General features: G+C 35.5%; 1 protein-coding gene across 6 annotated transcripts in view; it reads left to right on the forward strand.

Annotated features, from left to right (window-relative positions):
* The window catches only part of Ankrd31 (ankyrin repeat domain 31), a 186755-nt gene that overhangs the window by 73750 nt on the left and 85282 nt on the right, over window positions 1-27723 (forward strand). For 3 of the 6 annotated variants that reach the window (XM_074077275.1, XM_074077279.1, XM_074077280.1), the window contains 7 exons: window positions 1816-1958; window positions 11076-11220; window positions 16942-16994; window positions 18133-19609; window positions 20119-20283; window positions 25274-25411; window positions 26375-26517. In XM_074077275.1, coding sequence (XP_073933376.1) covers window positions 1816-1958; window positions 11076-11220; window positions 16942-16994; window positions 18133-19609; window positions 20119-20283; window positions 25274-25411; window positions 26375-26517 — 2264 coding nt within the window. Of the gene's footprint in view, window positions 1-1815; window positions 1959-11075; window positions 11221-16941; window positions 16995-18132; window positions 19610-20118; window positions 20284-25228; window positions 25412-26374; window positions 26518-27723 lie in introns of all 6 variants that reach the window. The other 3 variants (XM_074077276.1, XM_074077277.1, XM_074077278.1) reach the window with 3 other exon arrangements.

Consider the following 27723-nt stretch of genomic DNA (forward strand, 5'->3'; position numbering starts at 1 on the left):
ATATTATTGTTAGTTTTTTGAGGAGTTGTATTCCCCTGCCTTCTTTTTCTCCCCATGTTTCTATTTTTTGCTTTGCTCTGTGTTGTTGATTAGGTAGTTCGGCATTTTAGTTACCTGATGTTAATTTTGTGCTCTAACCTTGTTGTTAGCTAGGTTGTTATATTTCTGTTCCCTGACCTGTAGCTGTAACTTAGCAATAACAAATTCACAGATTCAAATGCCAAACTAGTTATTTATATAATAAAATAACTAAAAAAATAAAATACTAAAAAAAAATACTTGGCAGTATTATCTATAAATAGTGGGTTTGGAGGAGATAACAGTTGTTTGCATAGAGATAGGTACTTAGGTAATTAAAAAGATGGCTGTATAAGAGGGGGCTAAGCAAATTGATAGATATTTGGACAGAATGGAAAAGGAAGATAGGGAACAACAAATTTTAAAAAAATTTAAAAAAACATTAAAACAAACATACCTTTGAACTAGCTGATGTAGTTTGGCCAGCTGAGTTGTTAGTATATGTGCTGCCAAAGCAAATACTGAGATACTCTAATGAAGTAAGTTGAATTAGAAATAAGTTTTTTCCTTTCTTCTCTGCAGAACAGTAGCTTGAATCCATTGTTCTCTATAAGTTGATATTTGACCTGTACAGCTTTTTTACTTAGGTCAAGAATACTTCAAAATATTTGATTTCTTTTCATATTGTTCCACAATAGGGTTGAGAGTTAGAAATTGAATTTCCCTCAGATTTTTTGAATCTACCAAATAATATAGGGTGCTTTTATGTGATGGTATATTGTCTAATAGAATCAGAATATTTTTAAAGAAAGTCTAGAATTAGTGAGGGTTTTTTTTATGTCAGCACTGAGGTTTTGAACTCTCTCATGGCCAACTTGAGTAGGTCCCTTGACCTGACTGGGGTGACTGGGGATTAAGAAAAAGACACAAAGACAGACAGAGAAAGTTGGGATCAGGTGGGTCTGACACTCCTGATGAGAGATGCCAGTGACTCCCTCTGCCTCCAAAAGCATTTATTTATACAGCATGTATGGGAAAGCAGAATGAAATGCAGGTCGAGTTCTCATGCATCAAGTCGCGTAGGCAGCAAGAACAGAGCAGCTGTGTATATTGTTATTTACTACAGAGTATCCTGCCCAGGTCAGCTTGTCCTGTTTTTCTTGCAAGGCAGCCTTGCTGAACCTTGCCTCCCCTTGGCTGGGTCCATGCCTATCAGCCAAGAGGCCCTTGACATAACTGTGCTCACGTCAAGGTCTATTTCCACTGCTTCAGTCTCCTCTCTTGCAAGGCAGCCTTGCTGAACTGTGGTCACTTTCTTCATGCCACGGCCTTGCCTTTGGCACAAAGGACCTTGACATGGCCATGCTCATGTTCATGTCTCTTCTCAGTCTTTTTAGTTACTGGTCTCCCACAGAACTCAGGACCTAGCACTTGGTAGGCAGGCATTCTGCCATTTGAGCCATGCCCCTAGCCCATTTTTGCTAGGTTTTTCAGGTTGAGTGTCATGTTTTTGCCTGGACTAGCCTCAGACCACAGTCCTTCTGCCTAGACCACTTGCACAGCTAGGATCATAGGCATGTACCACCATGTGCAGCTTATTGATTAAGATGGGGTCTTGCTAACTTTTTGCTCTGGTTGATGTTGGACAGTGATCTCCCAGTCTCAATAGGTAAAATTATAGACTTCAGCTACCATCCCTGGCCTAGAGTTGTTCTTTTTTTTTTTTTTTTAAGAGCAAGCACAAGACATTACTAAGATGGCAAATCTAAGCAAATGTCATTTTTTCTTATGTAATAGGTTGGACAGCGCTTCATGAAGCTAGTCTAGGAGGATTTTACCAAACAGCAAATGAACTATTAAAAGGTGGAGCTGATGTAAATACCAAAGGAATGTACCGTATAACTCCTCTACATGATGCTGTGATAAATGGACATCATAAGGTATTTTAATGCTTTTGTTTGTAGAGCAAATACAGTATTCTGTGAATATTAAGTATCTGTTAACACAGTAGGAAAACAGGGATTTCAGTTTCAGAGCATTCTGCTAATGAATATTCACAACTTATAATAACATTTTACTATGTGGTAAGTTTGTTGTGCCTGATGTGGAAGATGACATTTTACACTTTGATATTAGCATATATTAAAATTGTACAAAGGGCTTTCATTATGACGCTTCCATACATGCATATAATGTATTCATATTCATCGCCTCTTTTACTCTTTTTTTTTCCCCATCACCCTCTCTTGTAACCCTCCCTCTTCCCACTCTACCCCGAAAGTCCTCTTTCTGTTTTCATGTGTTTCTTAAAATCAAGATTCCCCATAGCAGAGAAAATATATAGTATTTGTCTTTTTAAGTCTGGCTTATTTTATTTAACATGATAATCTCCAGTTCCATCTATTTTCCTGCAAATGACATAATTTCATTCTTCTTTATGACTGAATAATACTCCATGTATATATATATCATATATTCTTTATGCATTATCTATAGATAGGCACCTAGGCTGATTCCATGACTTTGGTATTATGAATTGTATTGCAATAAACATGGGGTGCAGGTGTCTCTATTGTCTATTGACTTTGATTCCTTTGGGTATTTGCACAGCAGTGGTATTACTATGATCATATGGTAGTTTTTAGGAAACTCCATACTGACTTCCATAGTGGCTGCACTAATTTACATTCTCAGCAACAGTGTGTAAGGGCTCCTTTTTCACTCTGCATCCTGGCCAGCATTTGCTGCTATTTGTTTTCCTGATAGCCATTCTGATTGAGGTGAGTTGGAACTTCAGTGCAGTATTGCTTTACATTTCCGTTATGGTTAAGGATGTTGAACATTTCTCATGTTCTTATGAGCCAGTTTTACTTCCTATTTTCAGAACCATCTGTTCAATTCATTTCCCACTTCTTGATTGGATTATTTTTTCTGTTCTTTTTATATTCTGGGTATTAGTCCCTTGTTAGATGAATAGCTTGCAAAGACATTCTCTCATCATGTTATTTTGTGTGTGTGTGTGTGTGTGTGTGTGTTTTCTTTTTTCTCTCAGTCTGTAGGCTGTCTCTTCACTTTGGTGATTATTTCATTTGTTATGCGGAAACTTTTTAATATGATGTCATCCCATTTGTCAATTCTTGCTCTTATTTTCTGAGCTATTGGAATTCTAGTCGGGAGGTAGTTGTCTATGACTATATCTTCTAGTGTTTTCCCTGTAAAAAGTATCAAATTTTTAGGTCTTGCATTAAGGCCTTTGAGCCATTCTGACCTTGTTGCTCTGGCTAAGATTTTAAGCACTGTATTGAATAACAGTAGAGAGAGTGGACACCCTTGCCTTGTTCCTGATTTTAGAGGAAATGCTTTCAGTTTTTCTCCATTTAGTACCATGTTGGGTATAAGTTTCTTGTATATAGTCTAAATTATGTTGAGATATTTTCCTTCTATTCCTATTTTTTTCAGGATTTTTACTGTGAAGAAATGCTGAATTTTTGTCAAAAAGCTTTTTCTGCATTTGTTGAGAGGATCATGTGATTTTTGTCCTTGGTTCTATTTATGGTGCCTTATTACATTTATTGATTTGTGTATGTTGAACCATCCTTGCATCCCTGAAATGCAACCAGCTTGATTCTGCTGTATGATATTTTAAATGTTCTCTTGAGTTTAATTTGCAAGTATTTTATTGAGAAATTTTGCATCTGTGTTCATCTAGGAAAAATTTTTTGAGTTGATTTCTTACTATGTTGCCCAAAGTGGCCTCGAACTCCTGAGCTCAAGGGATCTTTCTGCCTTAGCCTCCAGAGTAGTTTAGATTACAGGTATGTAGCATGGTTCCCAGTTGGTAAGTGCCATTTTACATATTATTTTTAATAACTACAAAACATTTCCTTTTATATATAGGATTTTTTTCAACTTGTACTCCTTTAATGCTCCTTTCGTATGATGCTTTATAAACTGTAGAAGAATATTTTCTTTTCATAGAGCATTACACAATGATGTTATAGCCCTGATAGGAACCTTGTAGCCTCATGGGGTCTAGTATTACTTTCATAAATCAGCATAGGACATGAGACTCTTCCAGAGTTAATCATTAGTAAGTATATCCCAGCATGGCTGTGCCACTGATTAAAATATCACGATACTATAATTCCATTCCACTTGGTTATTAGTAATTGTGATAAATGGTAACATTAAGTAAGATTATAAAACCAGTTATATGTGGTTTATCTGAGAAACCACATATGTACTGAGCTTCCTACATATTTTTTCTGGTCCAGACACTACTGCATTACAATGTTTATCCACTTGCTAAATATATCTTAAGATTTCTCCTCCTCCCCTTTTTTTTTCCTTCCTTCTTTTTTTCTTTTCTTCCTTCTTTCTTTTTTTTTGTGTGTGTTTCTGGGTTCCAACCTAGGGCCTTGCACATACTAGGCAAGCACTTTGCCACTGAGCTACTCTCCAGCCCCTGAAGATATCTTACTATTGATTTTAGGTATTAAAAATTACTTCTGATCTGGTATGGGGGTTCATGCCTATAATCCCAGCCTCTCAGGAAATGGAGATGAGGTTGATTATGGTTCAAGGCCAGTGCAAGCAAAAAGTGAGTGAGAATCCCACCTCATCCAATAGCTGGGCATGGTGGTGTACACCTGTCATCCCAGCTAGGTGGCAAGTGTAAATAGGAAGATTGTGGTTCAGGCCGGCATGGGCATAAACACAAGACTCTACCAAAAATAAGTAAAGCAAAAAGGGCTAGAGGTATGGTTAAAGTAGTAGGGTGCCTGCTTAGCAAGCATGAGGCCACAGATTTAACCCCTAGTACCAAAAAAAAAAAAAAAGTTACTTCTGGGTTCAAAACTGTGGGGATAGGAAAGGGGTTTAATCAACTGGGCTCAGAAAGGTCTGTTTTATGTATTTCCAGAAGAAATACTTGATACAGGTAGAGGTAAGGAAGGCTTCTGGGAGCCAGGGGCATAGTGTAGGGCATATTTCTCCATAGTGTGAAAATTATTTCTGGAGAATTTAGACTGTTTTGGTTTTTTCAATAATGTATTGCCTAGTAATTGATGGGAAAGAATTGCATCTGAGACCCAATGTAATGGCCAGAAAAATGCAGCTTTCAACAAGTGACAGCAGGACATTCTCTCTGTCCTTTATCTTCTTTTCCAAGCTGGTTTCCAGTAGAGAAATCTTAGGCAAAAGTGCTTCTTTTCTCTCCCCATGGCCCATCTGCTCTTTTACTTGCTTGAACTGACTTATCTTAGTTGAGTCCTTTTTCCCTTTGGGTAATGTGAACTTGAACACATTACTTTTCCTTTTCTCTTAATTTTTCCTTTTCACCACTTGATAACTCTACTTCAGTCAGTTTTTGCCTCTTAGGCTATCACTAGCTGTCTCCTGTTGGGCTTTTGCAGATATGTAGCCTATTCTGATCACCTCTAATAAAATGAGGACAAAGCTACAGAATGCAGTTTCTGTATTTACCTCACTCCCTCTTGCCAATCCCCAGACTCTCTAAGGCTCATATGTTCCTGGCACCATAGAATGGTAAGGGAAAAGAAAATGATAAGATAGGAACAGAAGCTTAGAAAACAGTTATAAGAATTAAAAGCTGAAACCTAGTGCAGGGGTGACATCATAGTCTCTCTCTTTTTTTCCCCAACTTCCTTTCTTTTTTTTTTTCTTTTCGTTTTGGGTGGGGAGTTTGAGATAAAGTCTCAGTTTATATTCATAATTCCCAGTATTTTATATTTTTGTTTGAATTAGGCTCATTCAAGGCCTATATATTATATGTGTTCATTATATGTCTCTAAGTGTGCTTAAATGTGCAACAGTCCTCAGTGTGTTTTATATAGGAATTTGTGGGGGTATTTATTGAAGAAAATGAGTTGTTTGTCCTACAAAATTTCTAAAATTCTGGATTTTGCCAGTTTCATCTTTGTGATGTTGATTAGCTTGTTTTATCTCATATTTTCTGTAAATGGCTATATTTTACTGGAAAATCTACTTAGAGACTACATTGTGGGTGCTTGTTATGGTCATTACTAATGACATCATTGCTTTTAGGCATTTTCAGTGAAATACAGTTTTAGAAAGAAAAATAAAATCATGAGTACATATTGATACTTCTGTTTCATGCATTTATAATTAAGTTCTTAATTTGAATCACTTTTTTTCTTATGCTAAACATTTGTTTCTTAACACATCAATTATTTCTTTATTGTACAATATACTTACAATATTACTACTAGCTGTGCAGGTATTATTGTCAACAGTGAAACTACTAATGAGTTTTTTTGGGTAGGCTTTTTTAAATTATTTTTTAGGAATGAATAGTCAAAATACAAGCTTGCCAAAAACTTGAAAGAATTTTATGTCCTAGTAGCTTCTTATATAAGGAAATCAGCTAATTCTAAAGTAAGAAAAGCTGGGTGCTGGTAGCTCACACCTGTAATCCCAGCTACTTCAGAAGCTGAGATTGGGAGGGTCATGGTTTGAGGCCAGCCTGGACAAATAGTTCACAAGACCCCATGTCCAAAATAACCAGAGCAAAATGGACTGGGGAGGTGGTGTGTGGCAAGTGTGGAGGCCTGAATTCAAATCCCAGACCCACCAAAATAAATAAAGTACTTAATTCAACAGTATGATTGAAGGTGAAAATCTACAGGCAAGCTTTAAAATATGCCCACAAATTTTTTAATATTCCTTCTTCAAAAAGTGGAGGGAGTGTAGAATGGGGTTTTAGTGACTTGTTTCTAACAAGTAGGATATGGTAGAAATGATAGCATGTGACTTCTAAGGCTAGGTTAAAATATGTTATAGCTTCCTTCTTTGTTTCTCTTTTGGTTCATTAATCCCAGGGAAAGTGAGATGTCATATTATGCTGACATTTAGGCAGTTTTCTGAAGAGATGGCAATGGTCATGGCTTATGGCTTGGCCATGGTAGTGGGCCATTTTAGAAAAATGTCCTCCAGCCTTAGCAAAGCTTTTCCATGATAGTGTTCCTTAGACAACATCCTGACTACAGCCTCATGAGAGACCTTAAGACAGAGACCTTAAGACCTTAAGATTTCAAGACAGGGCCACTCTTAAATTCCTGACTCACAGAAACTATGAGATTATACATGGTTATTATTATTTAAAGTCACTAAGTTTTAGGGTATTTGCTAGATAAGCAATAGTTATCTAATACAGAACCTAGATGTAGGATTTAAAGTAGGGTAAAAAAATCAATGAAAGTAATTTATTTACTATCCTTTGATGAGAAGAGAATCTTTTAATGTTAGAGAGCATATAAACAGGTTTCAGAAATCCAAGTATCAGAGGTTTGGGGGTGTAGCTCAGTGGTAGAGCACTTTCCTAGCTTGCGTAAGGCCCTGGATTTGATCCCCAAATGGAATTGGTAACACATGGCCATTTGTTGAAGCAGACTATCTGCTTTTTAAAACAGAGTCTACCAAAGTAATTCACTCAGTCCCTTGGGACCACCAGCCCAGATTTCCAGAAGAATAAGGCTCTAGCCTCTGCCTTTCCCCTTCCTCCATTCATTGTTCTTATGCTTCTTCATGTCTAAGCTCACGTTTTATTTGACACAAAACCTCAAGAATTAAACAGCATAGCTCTTTTGACTTCCCTATAAAAGTGCTTTTCTTGAAAGAAAGCGTTATGTTCTGTATTTTATTTGCTGAACAAAATGTGAAGATCTAGGCATAAATTCTTTATCTTCTTCCTGTGCATAGCTTATATATGAAATACAGATTTAATTGTATCTAATATTGCTTTGTTTCTCTATCTAACATCAAATTTCCCATTGTAAAGTAGCTTACAAAACTGAATTGTCACATTGCTGAATCTCAGTAATTTTTTAAAGGATTTTGTTCATGTTATCTCTGTATGGTATAACGTTTTTCTCTCCTAGACACATTGCATCTTTTCCAGTTGGATTGAGTCCTCTGTTATAACTCAAGTCTTGTACTTTCAGACTTAGAATTTTTTACACCACTTTCATTATTTAGAGCATTTGACGATAGAGACCTGAGGTGATGACAGTAGTAAGGAGTGAATAAATAAAAATTGGAAGAGCTCAGAGTTAGCCAAAGTTTCCAGTGCTAGATCTTTAGTAAATCACACTGATTTGCAAGAGGAATGTTTGTGTTTTTCCCTCATAAAAACTTAAAAACCTTCATTTTCATCACAGGTAGCATGCATGTGCATCTGATGATGCCATTATTTCAAATAATATAAATATTATCTTTGCATAGTCTGAACAGGCAGAAACTTCTCTTTTTACTCTGAACTGATACTGTGTACCCTTATCTCTTCACAAATCAAGATACGGGGCTCACTGATTTTCCTTCAAGGCAAAAGACAAAAGTGAGAAACATGTCAAATATTAGGTATAGATTATATCTACCAAGCTACTCCAACCAGTTTATGGAAATACAAAAAAATGGATTAATTTAAATATTCCTGGAAAGAAATGATTGGCATATCTAGAACATATCCTACAGTCTATGAGAAAGCTTGGCCTAGACTCTACAAAAAGTGACTACTTAATGGGAAAACAATATATGAGCAATGATTGGATCGGGACTTCCTTCTAATAGCTGTAACATAATGTTTTGGGACGGTTTTGAAAATGTAAATATGGACTAGATATTGGATGACATTAGTTAATGGTATAAGCTATGGTAATGTTACTGTGGTTGCATAAGAATATGTTCTTAGGAGGTGCACACTTAAATATTTAGAGGTGAGATGTCATTGTATTTGTAACTTTCTTTCACATAATTATGCATTTTCTGTTTAGTAATTTTCAAAGGATTTGGCTCATATTATCTTTGTGTGTGGTATGGTGTTTTTCTCTCCTAAACATGTTCATCTTTTCCAGTAAGATTGCATATTGATGAATGGAGAAAAACAAATGTTAATTATTGAATCCAGGTGAAGGATATATAGGTACTCATTGTATTGTCCTTTCAGCTTTTTGTATGTTTGAACATTTTTAAAGTAAAAACTTGGAAAAATATTAGGTATGGAGAAAAAACTATTAGAATTAATTTTAAAACATATTTGTTAATAATTCACATACCACAGAAGTCACTCAAATGAAGTATACAATTCAGTTGTTTTTGGTATATTCATAGAATTGAATAACCATTGCCATAATCTGTTTCAGGACATTTTTATTATCCCCCAAAGAAAACCCATACCCAGCAGCTGGCACTTCCCATTGACACCCCTCTATTCCCACCTTCATTGTTTCCTGAAAAAACCTACTTTGGGTCTCATGATTAGATTGGTTGTAGGTTTAGGAGAGAAAGACTAGAGAGAAACAGTGTCATGTTCTCACATCTTATCCAGGATGCATGCTAGCAACATGACTTTTGTTTTTAATTGGCACACAGTAGATATTTATTTCTAAAGAAATATACTTTGACCTGAATTCAAGGAACATTATATTTAGTTCTGAGAAAACATTGGGATCACTGGTGTTTTATATTCAGATTCTTTCAAAGAAATAAACTAGATATTTTTTAGTAGCCAGTTACTAGCCGAAGGTTAGAACTATGATGGCAACTTTAAAAATCCCAGTTACTTCAACTAAATACTTAGCAATCTCTTTTCTTCCCTTCTTTCTTCTTCTCCTCCTTCTGGCAGCACAGGAATTTGAACTCATGACCTTGTGCTTGCTAGGCAATGGCTCTACGCCTTGAGCCATACCTCCAGCCCTTTTTGCTATAGCTATTTTTCAGATAAGGTCTTTTATTTTTGCCTAGGTAGCCTCTGACCATGATCCTCCTACCTCTGCCTCCTGCATAGCTGGGATTATAGGCATGACCTATACACCTGGCCCTCTTCTGTCTTTTTCTTTCGCAAAATATTTTAAACAAGACTTCCAATATTTATATTTTTATATTGTCATTATTTAAAATATAGTCAGGTACAATAATATATAATCACAATCTGCTTGAAGCCCTTACTGGATCATTCATTTATGCTGCCTTTTAGGTAAAGGTAAGTTAGAAATCCAAGAACATATAACAAAGCTGAACTAAACAAACATTTAGCTAACACAAAACAGGATGCCTTGAGGAATTTTTCTAAGGAAAAACTTTTTGAGACAAACTGTCTCTGTTGGTTTGCTATCCAGCATTTTTCTCAGTGTAGTTGCTATTGCACAAGATTATGATACCTTGATCTTGTCTCAATTTCAGTTATTTTTAGCCCTACTGGGTTAGGATTATTTTCAATAACTGCACTGGAAACAATTTTGTAAGATCCCTTTTTTGTTTCTTTCCCCAGATTTTGACTGAAAACAGTACAATGACTATCAAAGTCTTATGTCAGGACTCCTTGGGAAGCTCTTATAAGGAGATAACAAGGCTGTGTAGGAGGGTGTGATGAGACTATCTACTTACTAATGGGTCAATTAGACATGTTCTTCCTCTTTTGCTGTTGCAAGCAATGACTGAGTGTCACCATTTGGAGTCTGCTACTTAAAATAACTTTCATTGACTCTCCCACAAAGCACCATAGTTTGGGAAGTTCCCTTGAAGGAAAATGTTAAATTGAAACCAACCCCATTGATAATGTTTCTCAGAATCAAAGAAGTCTACTAAGTGAGACAGTAGTAAAGCATCCTCTGTTCCACTCTCCTTTTTGCCGGACTATTCTGTTAACTAAGCAATATTTACAACCTTGTCAGGATTCCATATTTTGGCCATGGACTTCATTGAGATGATACAGAGAGAATGTCAAACTTGAGCTGAGATTTCCAGGGGTTTAGGATTATTGCAGTCACATAGTAGAGGTTACAGTTGAGGATTCTGTACAGAGAAGGCAGAGGCCTCAAAAGAAAGACCTCAAGTATATTGGGTTTGGCTTTTCATCCTATGTTAAAATTTTAAAAATTAGAATCTTAAGCCAGAAATAGAACCTTTAGATGATCCTCCTGTTTTTCTGAGTCAAACTACCTACAGGGACTTGTCAAGATTACATTGCTACTACAGAACCCAATCCTAATTCCTTCCTTACACCAACAATTTTTCTCTAGGTGGCAGAGTTACTTCTTTTGAATGGAGCTGATCCATTATTTAGAAGTGACAATGGACAGTGTGCTTTGGATGAGGCCAAAGATTTACGTATGAAGCGTCTCCTTGAGAAATATGTTCCTAAATTTCAAAGATGTCTTACATCAGGTAAGATTGAACTGCCCTGTTACTGCTATTGATCATGTTGACAGAAAGTTATAGAAATTGAAGATTACAGAAATTAAATTTATTTTTCTTGTAACTTTTTTTGGTTTTTGAGTCAGAGTCTATATAACCTAGACTGGTCTTGAACTCACTATGTAATCCAACTTTCTAATCCTCCTGCCTTAGCCGCCCAAGTTGCAGGCATGTGCAACTATGCCCAGATCCTCATAAGGTTTAAGAAAATATATTCAGCAGTGTCTTTCTTTCATTCTTTTAATAAAGCACACTAACCTGTTTGCAAATATACATAAGGGAAGGACTCTAAAAGAAAAAAGAAAGATTATTCTTTTTTCCCTAGGTTATGCATTGCAGACAGTTAAGAAATCTTTTATCAATTTCTGTTCTTTTTCCAACAGTTTCTTTGTATGATGTGATACAAATTACATTTGGTTTTATCCATATCAATGAATGTGGCCAGAATTGTTTATATCCATTCCCTAAGAGGCTTTTCTTATGGCTATACTTTGCCTTTCCATCCATTATACTGTTCAATTGAACTATAAAAGAATTTGATCTGTGGTTATCAATAAATATTACTTAAAAATAACTTAAATACATGTCATATTCTTTATATTCTTTTTAATGCATCTGTTAGATTTTTTTGATAACATCATAACATTCCTCTGCTCAAAATACTACAGTAGTTCTTTTAATCTAGAAAAAATGCTAGTATCCTTGCAATAGTCTCCAAGTTCTTATATCAGCTGGCTACCCTACTAGTTAACCTCATTCTCTTACCTCTTTCTGCTTTCACTTCTCAACTCCAGTCACACTGGCCTCCTTCCCATTCCTCAGATGTGCCTCCTCACTTCCTTTAAATCTTAGTTCAAATGTCACCTTTTCAATGAGGCCTAGATTACTCTGTTTAATACTGCTGTTCCCTTCCTGCCCTAACTATATTATTTATTTATTGCTGTGCAACAACTACCCTAATATTTAGTCATTTAAAATCACAAGCATATATTAGCTTATACAGTTTCTGAGGTGCAGAAATCTAGGAACAGTTTAGCTGAGTGGTTCTGGATCAAGGTCTCACAGGTTGCAACCATCTCAAGACTAGACCAGGGTAGGAAAATTCACTCTCAAGATCACTCATACCTTTGTTGGGCAGGCCTCTGTTCCTTGCCACATGAACTTCTCCATAGGACTGCTAACTACCTGTAATCCAGCTCAGAGCAAGCTAGGAAGAGAGGAAGGGAGAGAAAAAGGGGGAGGGAGGGAGAGAGAGAAAAGGTACCCAAGACAAAATCCAGTCTTTAACCTTTAATCTTGGAAGTGATATGCCATCATTGGTATATTCTGTTTGTTACAAGTGAGTCACAAAGTCTAGACCCCACTTAAGGAGAGAAAAATTAAGCCCCACTTCTTGAAGAAAGTGGTCATAAATTTATGGACATACTTTTGGAACCGCTATACTCATTCCAGTCCCTCTTATACTGCTCTGTTTAGCCTTTTCCCAGAACATTAAATCTATTGACATGTTAGGCAATTGACTTATTTTTTATTTTCTGTCTTCCCCATAAAGAATTTAAGCTCAATGAAAGAAAATATCTTTGTTTTGTCTCCTGATGAATACCAAAGCTCTGTGTACATGGTAGCCGTTCTACAGATATTTTTTGAGCAAAGAGCATATTGGTCCTCTGAAACCAATATGTTTTGTCTCCTGATGAATACTAAAGCTCTGTGTACATGGTAGCCATTCTGCAGATATTTTTTGAGCAAAGAGCATATTGGTCCTCTGAAACAAAATTTTTCTATTCAAGAGATGTGTGTATGCTGATTCATCTTTCTTAAACTGTATTTTATTAAAATTTCCCAAGAGAATTTCCCCCAATGCTTTTGAGTATTATTATCTTTAACAACAGAGGCATCTACCCTTGAATTTCTTTCTCCTTTGTGCACAGGGAAGTTCAGTCTGAGAATCCTTATAGACATAAGGTATACAAGTCCTATAGTTTCCTCCAGTCAGAGCCAAACTTAAGTTGGCAGTGGAAATCCATCCTTGACTAAAGTTCTTTGTCTTCCTGTAACAAATAATACAGCTATGCTTTTTGGATCAGTTCTTTGATACAACTGTAAGTTTCTATTGTAAGAATTCTTTGGTGGTAACCAATTTTTCAAGATAGAAAAGGGAGTTTTGGCAGGGCAGCTCCCACCAATGAAAAGCTGAAGATCCAGGCCTTGAAAAGGTCAGCAGTAAAAGCAGCTACAGAGATCTAGGCAGCAAGAACCAATAGACTCTCTTCAGAGAGCTACCTATCAAGATGAGTGCTGACCAGGCAAAACAATGCCCACTAAACCACCAGTATTGGAATTTATCTATTTTCTGTGGCAATTCACTGACTCATTCAAGGATTGCTATGTGTCAAACACTATACAGTGGTAGAGCCTGATCATACAAAATGAATCAGAAACAGGGATTACAAACTATTACATTAAGAGTATGATAAAGAAATGATTAGGTCCTATGAAATACATAAAAAAGACATAATGTAGGTTTCTTCAAGTCCAAGAGAATAGCATGATAGATGTTATATATATATATCATGGTTAGTGACTGTAATCACAAGCCCTTCAGTAACTATTGTGAAAGATCTTTTCCTGATCTAAGCATCTTTTTCTCTTAAGTGGTTTTAAATAAAATTTAAAACATGCCCTTTCCAAGCTGGTTTATATTTAATATAAAACAGTTCTTCCAATTATTGTTGGATGTGTCTGCTACTAAAAATTAGGGGTAACATAGCAATCTGACTATTGGTCACAAGACTGGTTTGCCTTTATGATGAATGATCCATTTTATTATTTTATAGCCATTTATTTGTATTAATAATTTACTTGCTCAAGAAATGTAATTGTTTGAATGCTGTTGACTAAGGATTAAGAACTAGATCAAAATACCCTAACTTTATAATAGAGAACTTCACTGAAGTTTTTGTTTGTTTGTTTTTGAGATGGGGGTCTTGTTATGCTTTCAGGCTTTTCTCAAACTCCTGGGCTCAAACTGTGCTCCTACTTTAGCCTCCTGAGTAATTGGGGCTATAGGTGCATGCCATGGTACCCAGCTTTCACTGAGAGGCAATTAATTAATATTTCTTTAGAGCAGAAGACTTCCTCTCTAGAAGCTAAATCATACCAGAAGACAAGAGAGAAACAGTAGCTTTCTGAGGCCAGGCCTATAAAAATCACATTAAATAGATTATTAAAACAATCATATTTACATTTCAAGGTATATGAACAATTGCAAGTAAAATATCCAGTTGGAGGCAAAATTTTATAAATTTATAATTCTTTGCTTTGATGATATGCTTTATAGCTTGACTTCTATATTTTATGATGGCATGCATTATTTTGCACTTCTGACCCTTTCTTCAAATACAGAAACCCCTGTTCATTAATGCTTACTTCTGTACTACACAAGGGAATTTCCTTAATAGAAAGGAATACCTAGCTTTTCTTCTTTGGACTCAGCTCTCATTCTTCCTTTGTAAGGGAACTTACTGAGCTGGGTTGCATTATCTTGCTTTACCATTGGTTTGAATATTTCTTAAATTCTATCATTAAATTTTCATTCTACCTTTCCATATACATGTGAAATTTATTTACTTAAAGAACCTCTGTATGCTTACACAGAGTATGCACTTTTAAATTCAGGTCAAAGAATTTTTTTTCTTTTTGTGGTATTGGGAATAAAACTCAGGAGCTTGCACATGCTAGGCAAGCAGTCCACCCCTGAGCTATATCCCCAGGTCTAAAGAGCTTTTAATTATAAGAATAATGAATAAAGAACTTTCTTCATATAAAATATATTTGCTGCTTTTCTGTGTTAGAGCAAAATGTGTTTATTTTGGTGTTGGATAAAGATTTTATAGCATTGAGTAGATTAACACTCCCAGTTTTCTCATCTTCAAATTTGGGGTTTTAGTATCTGCTCATCTACCTGTATACCTATGGGGTTGTTAATGTGAGGATTGGAGGTAATGTATGTAAAACACAGTACTTGGCATATGATCAGAGCTCAAAGTGACTGAGGGGAAAGAACACAGCTACTTCACCAAAATTTACCACCTCAGAATTTATGTCTGTGTAGTCAGTTGGTTATACTAGAGAATGTAGTCTTAAAACTGAGAGAAAATAAAACCTTTCTTCCTTATGGATTCTCTTGGGATATGTGCTTGACAGAGTAGTTCCTGAAAAATAATATTTTTCTGTTTTTTTTAAATTTATGTTTGGAGAAGGCACAGTGTCTTTCATTCTCTTAGAAAATATTAACAACATAGTAGTAATAATGGATAGCTTCCCTGTGCCAGAAACTCCTATGACATCTGTACGTGGATCCTATCATTTTATCTTTAAGTTCTGTAGAGCAGGGACTATTACTAGTTTTCACTTATGGACATTTTATAGAGGCATAGATATTAATAAACTTGCCCAAGGTCACCCAGCTGGGAAGCAGATGAGTCACTGTTGTAACCCAGGAATGAAGTTCTAGAGAATGTGTTTCTACCTCCTTTTTAGATTTAGAAGGACATTTTATATGCCATTTCTCACCTGAATGAGGTGAGTGGGTAATATAGGCTTCATTATGTAAACCACAATTTGATTGCTGTCATGAAAATTATTACCAAGAAATAAATTAAACTTTCTTTTCCACTTGCATCCTTGTTAAAATATTTCACATTTTGAACTATTTCCCTGAACATTGAAGGAAATTTGTGTTTTTTAAGTATTACATCTAAAGTGTTCATTTATTTTTCCCCTATCAGATATTCATTGAACACTTTCTATGTGCAAGGCATTATTTCTAGGTTTTTATCTTTTGTGGCTAAATGCTTATATAGGCAATTACAGTTTTCCCTTCGGTATTTAAAGGAGGCATAGAAAGATATGTAAAGTACATTCCTGTTATTATTAACCTAGGCTTTTTTTCTCCAAGCCATCTTTTTTCCCCTATGGAAACACAGTATCATTGTCCTTTTACATGCACATATGTTTGCTTTGTAAAGCATGAAGCATCAAACTAGGACCTTATTAAGCAGACATATTAGGAAATGATAAGCTAATTAATTATGAAAGGATTTCTTTTTTTTTTTTTTTTTTGCCTTATGAAAGTAGCTTCTAGCTGGGTGCCAGTGGCTCATGCCATGGGAGACAGAGATTAGGAGGCCCATAGCTCAAAGTTAACCCAGGCAAATAGTTTGCAAGTCACTATCTCAGAAATACCCAACACACAAAAAAGGGGGGGGGGTGCTGGCAGAATGACTCACGTGGATAGAGTGCCTACCTAGCAAGTGTGAGACCCTGAGTTCAAACCCCAGTACCTCAAAAAAAAAAAAGTAACTTTTGTAATTCTATTAAATGAAGAGGGTATATCTGGATATATTTGTCAGGAAAGTTAGAATACTGACTTTAGTGCCATCTTTAGTATTACTTATTTTTTGGCTCTATTTTGCTTTTCCTATGGAAATGTAATTATCTCTTAAGATAGTGTTTATTTTCTAATAAATACGGAAATTATAAATAATAGGTATATTGTATGTGCAATTTTAATATAAAATGTTTATATAATTTAACTTACTCTGTTTGGTTTTTGCATGACAAAGGTTTTAGAAGTCTAGAGTCTGACCACTGAAGCTGTTTTGTTTTACTTTCTATTTTTGTTTACAGATCGAAGAAATAGCACTGACTCAGTAGATGTAGAGGATGTACACCAGAACAAGGTATATCCATGTTTAGTAATAAACATTTCTATAGGGATGCAACTGCTGCTACTTTATAGATACTAGAGGAAAAAGAAAGACTGCTGGAGCATTAGTCAGGAACAGCAACTTCATCTTTGGTTTTAAGACACTTGGGAATAATTACATAAGAATCAAAGGGTTCTAGGCTATTAGTCTGAGAAGCAATTGAGTAACTGTGTCATATCTGGGCACAATAATGTATTGCTAGCCATTTCCTTTCTCTTCTTCTTCATGGAGTCTGTGGTTTATCAACCGTACTGAATTTCTTCTGGTCTAAGCACAGAATAAAAGTCAAAGGTGTCAGTCCATCCCTTCAAACTTTACATGGTGGGTGTTACTTTTCATCTGTTACTTGACTTGGGGTAAGTGAGAGGAAGCAGTGTTCCTGTTTTAATTATAGCAGCCCACAATAAACTCTCCATACAAAACTAATTTAGGAATTTATCTGTCGTTTAGTTTTTAAATCCCTTCTTCCACTGCCCTACCTATAGTTCTTTTCTAATTCTATCTCTAACTATATAATACTTGGGAGAAGAGAATTTTTCTAAAGCATTCTTATAAAGCTTCCTTATATAGGAAACTTTGATTTGATTAGTTTCAAAGCCTGTAAAATTAAATAAATTAAATGTTTTGCCATATTTTATAAGATTAATAGTGCTAAGATGCTAGCAAAAATTAAAATGTACAGTAGAAAATAAAGATTTGTATGCATACTGAATCTAAGTCCATTACATTTGCCTTTCTTGTATTTAGTCTACTTTTCTGAAATATCAGGTTGGATATATTCTGCAGAACTTGTGGTTAGACCCAAATGATAAAATTAAGTGGAATAACAGTTTGATTTATCAAAAATCCAGAATAAACTTAGTATAGACCCGTAGTTAAAAATTAAAGCTAAGTGGGTGCCAGTGGCTCATGCCTGTAATCCTAGCTACTCAGGAGGCAGAGATCAGGAGGGTCACAGTTTGAAGCCAGCCCAGGCAAAATAGTTTGTTAGACCCTATCTCAAAAAACTCATCACAGAAAAGGGCTGGTGGAGTGGCTAAGGTGTAGGCTCTGAGTTCAAATCCCAGTACTGCAAAAAAATTGAAGTTAACTATATATTTTATTTTTATAGAAACCAAAATTTAGTTCAAAAAATTCCAACATACAGAAGCCAGAACAAGTAGAAGTCAATAAAGGAAGCAAAGAAGGTTTACTTATCAATAAAGAAGAGATATATGAACATTACCAAAAAAATACCACAACCAGAAAATTTGGCAGATCCAAGAATAAAAAATCAACTGTCCAGATACACTCTCCAAGGCTCAGAAAGCTCAGTCTCCGAGACTCAGAAACCAATATCAAAGATGCCAGCACAAATGTGTCTAAAAAAAAAGGAAAAAGAAACATACAGCATAAAGGAACCCAAGCAGACAACTTGGTTACTCATCAGCAGCATGTTCTCCAAACCCTTGGTGACCTTCCAGAAGAGTTGTGTGAGCTTTCCAGCCTAACGTTGTCAAGCCTGAAAGATGGATTAGGTAACAACATTGAGGCCTGTTCAGTTTCCAAAGAGACACATACCCACACCCTAGACTTATCAGATAGTCAAGAAATGAAATTCTTGGAATTAGCATCTATTGACAAAACTGAAGCTGTTTTTTCAGAACTTTCATTACATAAAGAAAGAATTGAAGCTATTGTCTCAGGACTTCCATTACATAAAGAAATCAGTTTACCACCTCTTACTAGAGAACAGCCGCCTCACACTCATCAGGAACCACACAGTAGTAGCTCTTATAAATTTCAGGAAAATAGTAACTCAAATAAAAGAAATAAGTGCCTTAATAAATGGGAAAATACTTTCCTATCATTTATAAAGGGAAAGGGACAGTTTGATTATGATGATGATGATTGCTGTATGTTTGAGAAGGTTGTAACATCTAAAAAAATGGTATGTTCTACAGAACACAAAAGCCACTATAATCATACAGAGAATATAACAAATAGAGAAGAAGTGGATTTTCAACAGTCTTTATCTTCTGAAGACCATATTTCACAGGAAAATGAATTAAAAGCACAAAGCCTAACCATGCTTCCACAACAGGAAGCTGTTAATTTTTGTAATTTAGATAATACAGTCATTTCTAAACAACATGTTGCAAATTATGGTCCATGCACATATGGAACTGCTTTTGATCATTCACGTGGTAATAGTGAGCAGACTTCCCTGGCTTGTACAAGAATGCCTTCAACACATGAAGTTTCAAAGTTGACTAGTCACAAGGAGCTCTTAAAAAAGTCCCAGGATAATAGCCCCAGAGAACCAACTTCTTCAGTGAATCAAACAGATAGACATAATATAGAAAAGAAACAAGATACTGAAAGAAATTACATTCAAGGTCAAAAAATAAGTTCTTCAAATAGACCTTTCCCCACAATTGTTCATTCTGAGGTAATAGAAATAACTGAAGCTGAAAAAAGGAGACAAGACCTTCCAGAGAGCGAGCCCATGCATAATACAGGTTTTCCTTCCATTGACAATACAAGTAAAGATTTGACCAACATTTCACAACTTAATCAAAAAGAAGAGGAGATTTCTCACAAATCAGGTATTAGTAGTGTTTCTCAGTTTGTACACATTTTCTGTAGATTTATTTATTTTATAGAAATTTCTAACTAAATTTCACTTAACCTAAGGTCAGACTGACAGGAGTGAAGCCCTGTGGGTTGTGATTTGGGATGCTGCTATGCCTAGTAAAGTAATTATGTTTACTTTGAAAGTCAGAGTGCTGTCATCAAAGATGGCTGCTAAACTGGTATTAACAGAAACTAATAAATACTATGTTTATCAGTTCTTTTGTTTCTTTTTAATATAGTACTTACTCAGTATCTTGAAACCTAGCACCATTTCCATAGCAGGAAATAGCACAACTGATTTCACCTATTCATTGTATTCCCATAAGAATTGCAACCAAAAAAAACTTTGTTATATAAAAACATTTTTAAAGGCTTCCTTTTTCTTAAACAGTTCACTTGAAACAGAGTCTTAAAAAGTATGAATTTATTTAACCAGTAAGGAGAACTGCAACACTGACATTTGATAATATCTGTGTTTCAGATGAGGAATTAACTAATAATATCAGTAGAGATGAAAGCACTATAAGAAACTGTGAGGAAGAAAAAGAAAAAATGGAAATTCACATGCCTCCTAATACCCCCAAACACAGAAAGGGTCAGAATTTCAGAAAAAGACAAAGTGTCCCAAAATCTACCTGCAACCAAGGTTTGAATAATTGCTAAGATAAAAGCCACTCTACTTCAGAGAATTTCTAAACCTGCAGTTAAATTGTCTGTTTTTAGTCATTCACTAAGTTATAAAATTACTTCAGCTATATTTGTTGCTAAGGCACCACTTGAGAATCCATTAGTTTTCAGATATGTTCTTGTCTATTTCTGACTTATGACTTCTGTTTGTTGTGTTAGAGGAGGAAAACTGCAGAGACATCAGAAATATTCAGTGGATGGACTGGAAGCATAGCTCAAAAGGTAGAGCACTTGCTTAGCAAGAGCAAGGCTCTAAATTCAGCCCATAATACCACCCACCCCTCTGTGTGTGTGTGTGTGTGTGTGTGTGTGTGTGTGTGTGTGTGTGTGTGTGTGTACACACATATATTCACTGAGAACAGCAGGAGGGAACTATCTCAGATTTCTTAGATACCTCCAATTAGCCCTTTTAATACAAGAAATATTAAAGAAGCATGGCTACTAGTTTCTTTTTGTCACATGAGTGAACTATGTGTATTTGGCAGTATGGATAATCTTGACTCTCCTGTAATGGTTCTTAGAGCTAGTTCTCTGATGAACAATAGTCTGGACTATTTTAGTTAACTTTAGCACTAGAAAGTTGATTTATCTCCTGTCTGTTGATAGACAGAGGTAGGAAGGATGCTGGATAAGGCATTCTCTGTGAATCTTCCCTTATTTCCCCCCTTTTATAAAATGGAGCTCTCTTATACATACTTTCTATAGTGACTTGAATGATGCTCCCTCCCAAACATGTCCATTTTCTAATCCCTAGAACTTGTAAATATCATCTTATATATTAAAAGTTTGAATATTACCTCCTTGGAAAAATAATAGTTGCATATGTAATCAAATTAAGGACCTGGAGATGAGGAGATCATCCTGGATTATCCGGATGGGTCTTAAATCTAATGACAAGTGTCTTTATAAGACAAAGGGAGGCTTGAGACACATAGAGGATAGAGGCAAAAGAATGATACAGCCACAAGCTAAGAAAGTAGAGGCATGCCAGCAGCCATCAGAAGCCAGAAAAGGCCAAAAATTCTACCCTAGAGCTTTCAGAAGATATGCGGCCCTGCTGATCCCTTGATTTTGGGCTTCAGGTCTCCTAATTGTGACAGAATACATTTCTGTTGTTATGAGTCACCAGAGAAGGTAATTTGTTTCAGCTGCTGCAGGAACTGATACAGTCCCTAATAGCACTTAATCATAAGTGCTGTCTAAATGTCTGTCATTTCAGGTGTCATTTCATTACACCTGAGCTGAGAATTGAACTACTCTAGAGGTAGAAATTCTAGATATGGACATCTGGGGATTCCATAACACAAAAGCTAATTTAATCTCCTGATCACCCAAGCAGTGAATTCAAACAGCATTTCAGGTCCTACAATCTTGCATTTTAGTTTCTCTCATTTAAATAAAAACAGATAGTCAGATAAATAGGTATTTGCAGAAAACCCTAACATGAAAGAGACATCCAAGAAAACTAAATAGACCAAAGAAACCCAGAAGAAACAAACAACAACAGCAAAATGCAAGAATCAGGAAATATCTAAAACACTTTTTTCAGAGGTAGAGAAAAGAAGGGACAATCAGAATAAAGCAGAGCATTAGATGTTAAAAGCATAATTGATATTTTTAAATGAGTACTTGTGTCATAGGGTTAGATAGTATAAAAGTACACATCTACAAACAACAAAAAGAAAAAAATCAGAGAAAAAGGAAAGGCTAGAAAATAGGAGAGAAAAGATTAGAAAACTGGGAAATATAAGGGGAACAGTGACCAAAAGAAATTGTTAAAGAAATAATAGAAGAAATGAAGGACAGAGGTTTCCATGTTGAAATTTCCATCAGTATCCAGAACAATAAACAGGGCACCTTGCTGAAACATCAGAACAGGGATGAAAAGAAGGTCTGAAAACTTTGCAGAGTTAAAAAAAATGGGTCATATACAAAGGAACAGAAGTCTAAGTATTTTTTAATACTTAGTAATATCTCATCGCAAACTATAGTAGGCTTTATGTGGAGTTTGTTATGAGTACTAATTCTTTTCTTTTGAATTTGTGCCACATCTGTTACAAATTTTCAGTTAATACTGTAGGGATTTATGATGACAGTGACATTCAGTAGTCTTTGTTCCAAAATTTTTACCATATGACTACCTTTGCTATAAACATACCAAGAACAAGGTAATAGATTTGTACCATTTGCAGTAAGAATTATTTTGAGAGATTTTTTCAATTCAGACTTTCAAATGCAGGCCTACTGCCTTACATATTTTACACTTTAAAAATATATTCTCAGGGCAGGCATGATCTATGCTATGCTATTGTCTAGCCATGGAAGAAGCAGAGATAGGATGATCGCAGCTCAGGTCAGCCCAAGCAAAATAGTTAACAAGACCCTATCTCAAAAAACAAGCTGGGATTATTTACAATAGTCAAGAGATGGAAACAGCCCATATACCCTACAACTGATGAATGGATTAATAAATTATGGTATATATACATATGATAGAATATTATTCAGCCATAAAGAAGAATGAAAATTTGTTGTTCTCAAGTAAATGGATGAAACTGGAGAATATCATGTTAAGTGAAGCAAGCCAGGTTCAGAAAGACAAAGGTCACATGTTTTCTCTCATATGTGGAAGATAAATACAAATAAAAGCATTATCATATATATATATATATACAGAACACATTTCCAATAGTGGGACTATTGGAGATGACCTGCAAATGTAAGGCCCTGAGTTCAAGCCCCAGTACTGCATCTACATACATACGTATGTGTATGTGTACACATTCATATATGTACTCTTTCTATCTCTGTCTCTGACTCTCTCTCTCTCCTCTCTTCCCCTGTGTGTATGTGTGTGTGTGTATCTTCTTCCAACAGAGAATTTGTGCATGCAAATCTCTGTAAAAAGGAGTGTATTTTTGTCTGGGTGTCAGTGGAAGATAGCTGTAAGTTTGTCAGTCTTTCCTGTGATTCATAACCCAAGAATCCATTTTTTAGAGAATAATCCTCTACTGTTTTTATCTCTTATCCTAAAATTATATGCATGGTTGCTAGCATTTAGAACACAGTAAGAAAGATTTCATGGTTTAATGCAGTGTTTCTCAAACCTTAGCTTATATCAAAATCAATTGAAAACCTTATTAAAACAGATTGCTGGGCACTACCCTCAGAGAGTTAGGTTCAGCAGGTGTGTTTTTTGTCTGTTGCTGCATAACAAATTATCACAAACTTAATCACTTAAAACAAACATGTACTACCTCATAGTTTCTGCAAGTCAGGATTTGAACACCGTTTAGCCAGGTTCTCTGACTGAGTCTTTAATAAGCTGTAGTCAGTGACATTGTCCAGGATTGGGGGTCTCATGATAAGGTTGCACTAGTGAAGGACCCACTTTCAAGCTCATGTGGTTGTTGACAGAATTCAGTTCCTTGAGGGTAGTTGTACTGAGGGCCACAGTTCCTGTCTATTGGCCAATGGCCATTTGTAGTTTTTTGCTGCATTGGTTTCTCCAACATGGCTCCTTGCTTCATCCAACCATGTAAGCTGAAGGTAATAGAGCCAGTCTAGGGCAGGACAGAAAATGTTACAATCTCCTGTAATCTAATCAAGGAAGTGAAGTACACTCAGTGTTGAGGTATTCTGTTGGGTTTAGAAGCAAGTCATTCAACAAGGGGTGGAAGATAACATAAAGCCACAAGTACCAGAAAATGGGGGAATCCTTTGGAGTTCTCCAGAGTTGGTTTGAGTTAGGCTGGAGAATTTGCATTTCTAACAGGTTTTCTAGGAAGTACTGATGCTATTTCATCACCCTACCCCTCTATTTTTCTTCGCATCTCAGTAGGAATTTTCTCTGATGTAATTCCTTCAGAAAATAAAGCTCCAGTTTGCTGGTTTTGAGATGAGGATCTGGGACAAGTGGAGTAGTTGAGAAAAAGAACTTAAATACCCACCTTTTCTATACATAAGCTTTCAGTCAGTCTCTGTCGTAGTAGGCCTGTTTCACATGCCTGCCTTCCATGGTTCCTGATGACCCCAAGTGTTGACTACCTGGGATCTGATTGGCTTTCTTCCTATATTTCCCTTTGCAGGCCCCTCAGTTGGAGCATTCCACACTCTGCTAAGTCTGTTCACTTTTCTTCGATGGTGCCTTTCCAGTTTCTTAGAATTTGTTGAAATCTGCCCTTTATTGTTTCCTCCTCTATGTTTTTTACATGATACTTTTAAAAATACCTTATACTATCATTTTAGTAGGGTTTGGGGGAGGGGAGAACATATGATCTGTTAATTGCTTTTAATTCCAACTTAAGTCTCTCTAACTTACACTGCAAAGAAAGATTTTTTAAAAAGAGAATCTTTGAGCAGCTGGAAACATGGCTCAAAGCAGTAGAGTGACTGTCTAGCAAGTGTGAATCCCTGAGTTCAAACTCAGTAAGGCCATAGTTTGATACTTGATACTTTATGTGATAAGAACATACCTGTTTCATTAGCTGTAGGAAAAGGATTTTTAAAAATTTTTTGTTTTGAAACAGGTTCTTGCTATGTAGCCCAGGCTGTCCTGGAACTTGTGATCCCCCAGAGTCAACCTCTCCAGTGCTGGGATTATAGGCATAAACCACCATACCTGGCCTAAAAGATTTTTTGTTATATCATAAAGTGGTTGTTTTATAAGTTTAGAACTGAAGCAAGATTATTTGTTTTAATCAAGTTTTTGACTGACTGCTAGAATGAATGTGAAGTAATGTGCTTTAGATGCTCTATAATTTCTTCAGAAGTTATGCTTTAAAACAGGAGCAACAGTGTTAATATTAATTGATGTTAAATTAATTAATTTGGTGTAGTATGTCCTGCTTAGAATATTTTGAAGAAGTTTTTATATATTTTCTAAGATCCTTTATAATAATCAGCATTTGACAGAAAAGAAGCCTCAGTTTTGCTTGACAAATTTACAGAAATGAGAACAGCTGGAATCAGTAAGAGGCATGCTAGAGAGGAATGCCAGCTTCATTTGGCTGCCAGAAGAGGAAATTTGTCTCTAGTGAAAGCTCTAATAGAATCTGGAGCAGATGTGAATCTAAAAGATAATGCAGGTTTGGATCATTTTAATTTAATTGTTTTTATAATTTGAACTCAAATTTTCTCTCCCACCTCCAGTTTTGATCATGGCTAATGATACATAATGAACAATCTTTTTATGCCATATTTTAATTTAGTTGAATAGTAAGATTTATCATTATTAAAGTAACTTTCTCCTTTGTAACCATTTTTATATCCACGTGAGAGTGTTCAAAGGCACTATACAAAATGGGAGTAAAGAGAGGCAGGCCTTTTTCTTGAAAGCCTGATTTCCATTCCCTACCTTTTGAGAGAAAGCAAAATGTTGCCTTTTTTTTTTTTGGTCCCTTCTTCTCTTTCATGCTTCCTTTATACTATTCTTTTTTTAAAAAAACTCTCTTCCCTCGTTTATTAAAGACTTTTGTGTGTGTGTGGCACTGGGATTTGAACTCACCTTCATGCTGGCTAGGCATGTGTTCTATGTCTTAAGCCACACCTCCAGTCCTCTTCCCTTATTTTTAATTCTCAGCCTCTGTTTTTAAAATGGGTCTTTTGGCATTTTGCTTATGAACAAAAGTATATTGTGTGACTATTTCCAGAGGGAAAATTCAATGGTCAGTTGAGTCAGATGTCATTTTAAAGACAATTGTGACAATGCAAATATATAAATATGAAAGTCAGACATTCTTATATCTGAATTGAAACAAACTGAAATGATTAGCATTTACTCTAATTCCATTATAGTTTATATTCTGTGAGTCTTCTGTTTTGGCACTTGTGTCAGCCATATTTATGAAGAGATCAATTTGTTTTCAAAATGAAATTTATACATATTAATGCCATAGCTTTCAATAGTTCTTGTCTAATACTTAGCATATATATATGTATAAATATAGATATTAATTCCAGTAATACAAAAACTCATAGTAATAAAGATACTACATGAATGTTGATTGGTAAGGAACAATTTGAATATATTTTCTTTTTTCCTTTTTTAGGTTGGACACCACTTCACGAAGCATCTAATGGGGGATCCAAGGATGTAATTGTGGAGTTATTAAAAGTTGGTGCTAATGTTAACTGTGAAAATGTAGATGGAATTTTGCCCTTACATGAAGCTGTTGCAAGCAGTCATTTAAAGGTACAGTGCATGTCAAATTAGATTCCTATTGTTTCTGAAGAAAATGAAGATATTTTAAGGTACAACTAAAGTGATTACTTAAATCAACAAATGATTTTTAAGCCTGCTAAAATTATAAATGAAGCTACAATATTGTGTATGGATTGGAAAATTATAATATATCTTGATTAATCATTTTTTATTATCTGTCACATAATTCTTGTTAGTCATAAGAAAACATGTTATATAAATCTAATACATACCATTTTTAATTATCTAAAATTATTTGCCATTTTACACAGAGTCAACTTACAGTCACAATACATGTGACAGGTAGATGTTTTTGTTTTTTGAGACAAGGTTCTCTATTGGACCCCAGGCTGGCCTCAGACTTGAGATACTTCTGCCTAAGCCTCAGCCTCCTGCCTCAGCTGGCATTACAAGTGTGCCTCACTATGCCTGGCCTAGACTTTTTTTTAACTCAGAAGTTCTCAGTGGATTTGGGGTGAGAACATGAAGTGCTTGCTTCTTCGGAGTTGTTATATATTCCTTTGTTTTTCTCTAATAGGCAGTCATAGTAAACATCACAAGAGAAGATTACTAGGGCCATCATTTCAGTCACACTGGATTTCAAATCCAGACTCTTTAGACTTTTAAACTCATCTTTTTTTTGTGTAACAAACCTAAGGAGGAAACTTATTTTTATCACTTGGCAACATAAAATTCAGGAATAATAACTGGTTTTGGAAAAAAATAGGTAAGGAAACCATCACCAACAACAGCAATGCAGAATAAGGGTTTTACAGAAGTTTCTGTGGATACTCATAAGTACCTTTTTAAAAATATTTTATTCATTTTTTTTATTTATTTATCAGTACTGGGGCTTGAACTCAGGGGCCTGTACCTTGAACCACTCCACCAATCCTTTTTGTGATTTTTTTTTTTTTTTCGAGATAGGGTCTCACAAACTATTTGCCTGCATTGGCTTTGAACTGTGATCCTCCTGATATCTGCCTCCTGAGTTGCTAGGATTATAGGCCTGAGCCACCGGTGCCCACCTCATAAATACTTCTTATCTATCTCTATATTTTTAAGGGTCTGGTGACTTCTATTTAATTTTGTGAATATGTACCTGCTGTTTTCGTTCTAAGTGTAGTCATGTAAAGGAATAATACTATTGAACTTACGATTTATAGAAACAAGCGATGTGAACTAATTAAGACCAAG

Source organism: Castor canadensis, chromosome 6 (assembly GCF_047511655.1).
Source record: "Castor canadensis chromosome 6, mCasCan1.hap1v2, whole genome shotgun sequence".
Lineage (NCBI taxonomy): Eukaryota > Metazoa > Chordata > Mammalia > Rodentia > Castoridae > Castor > Castor canadensis.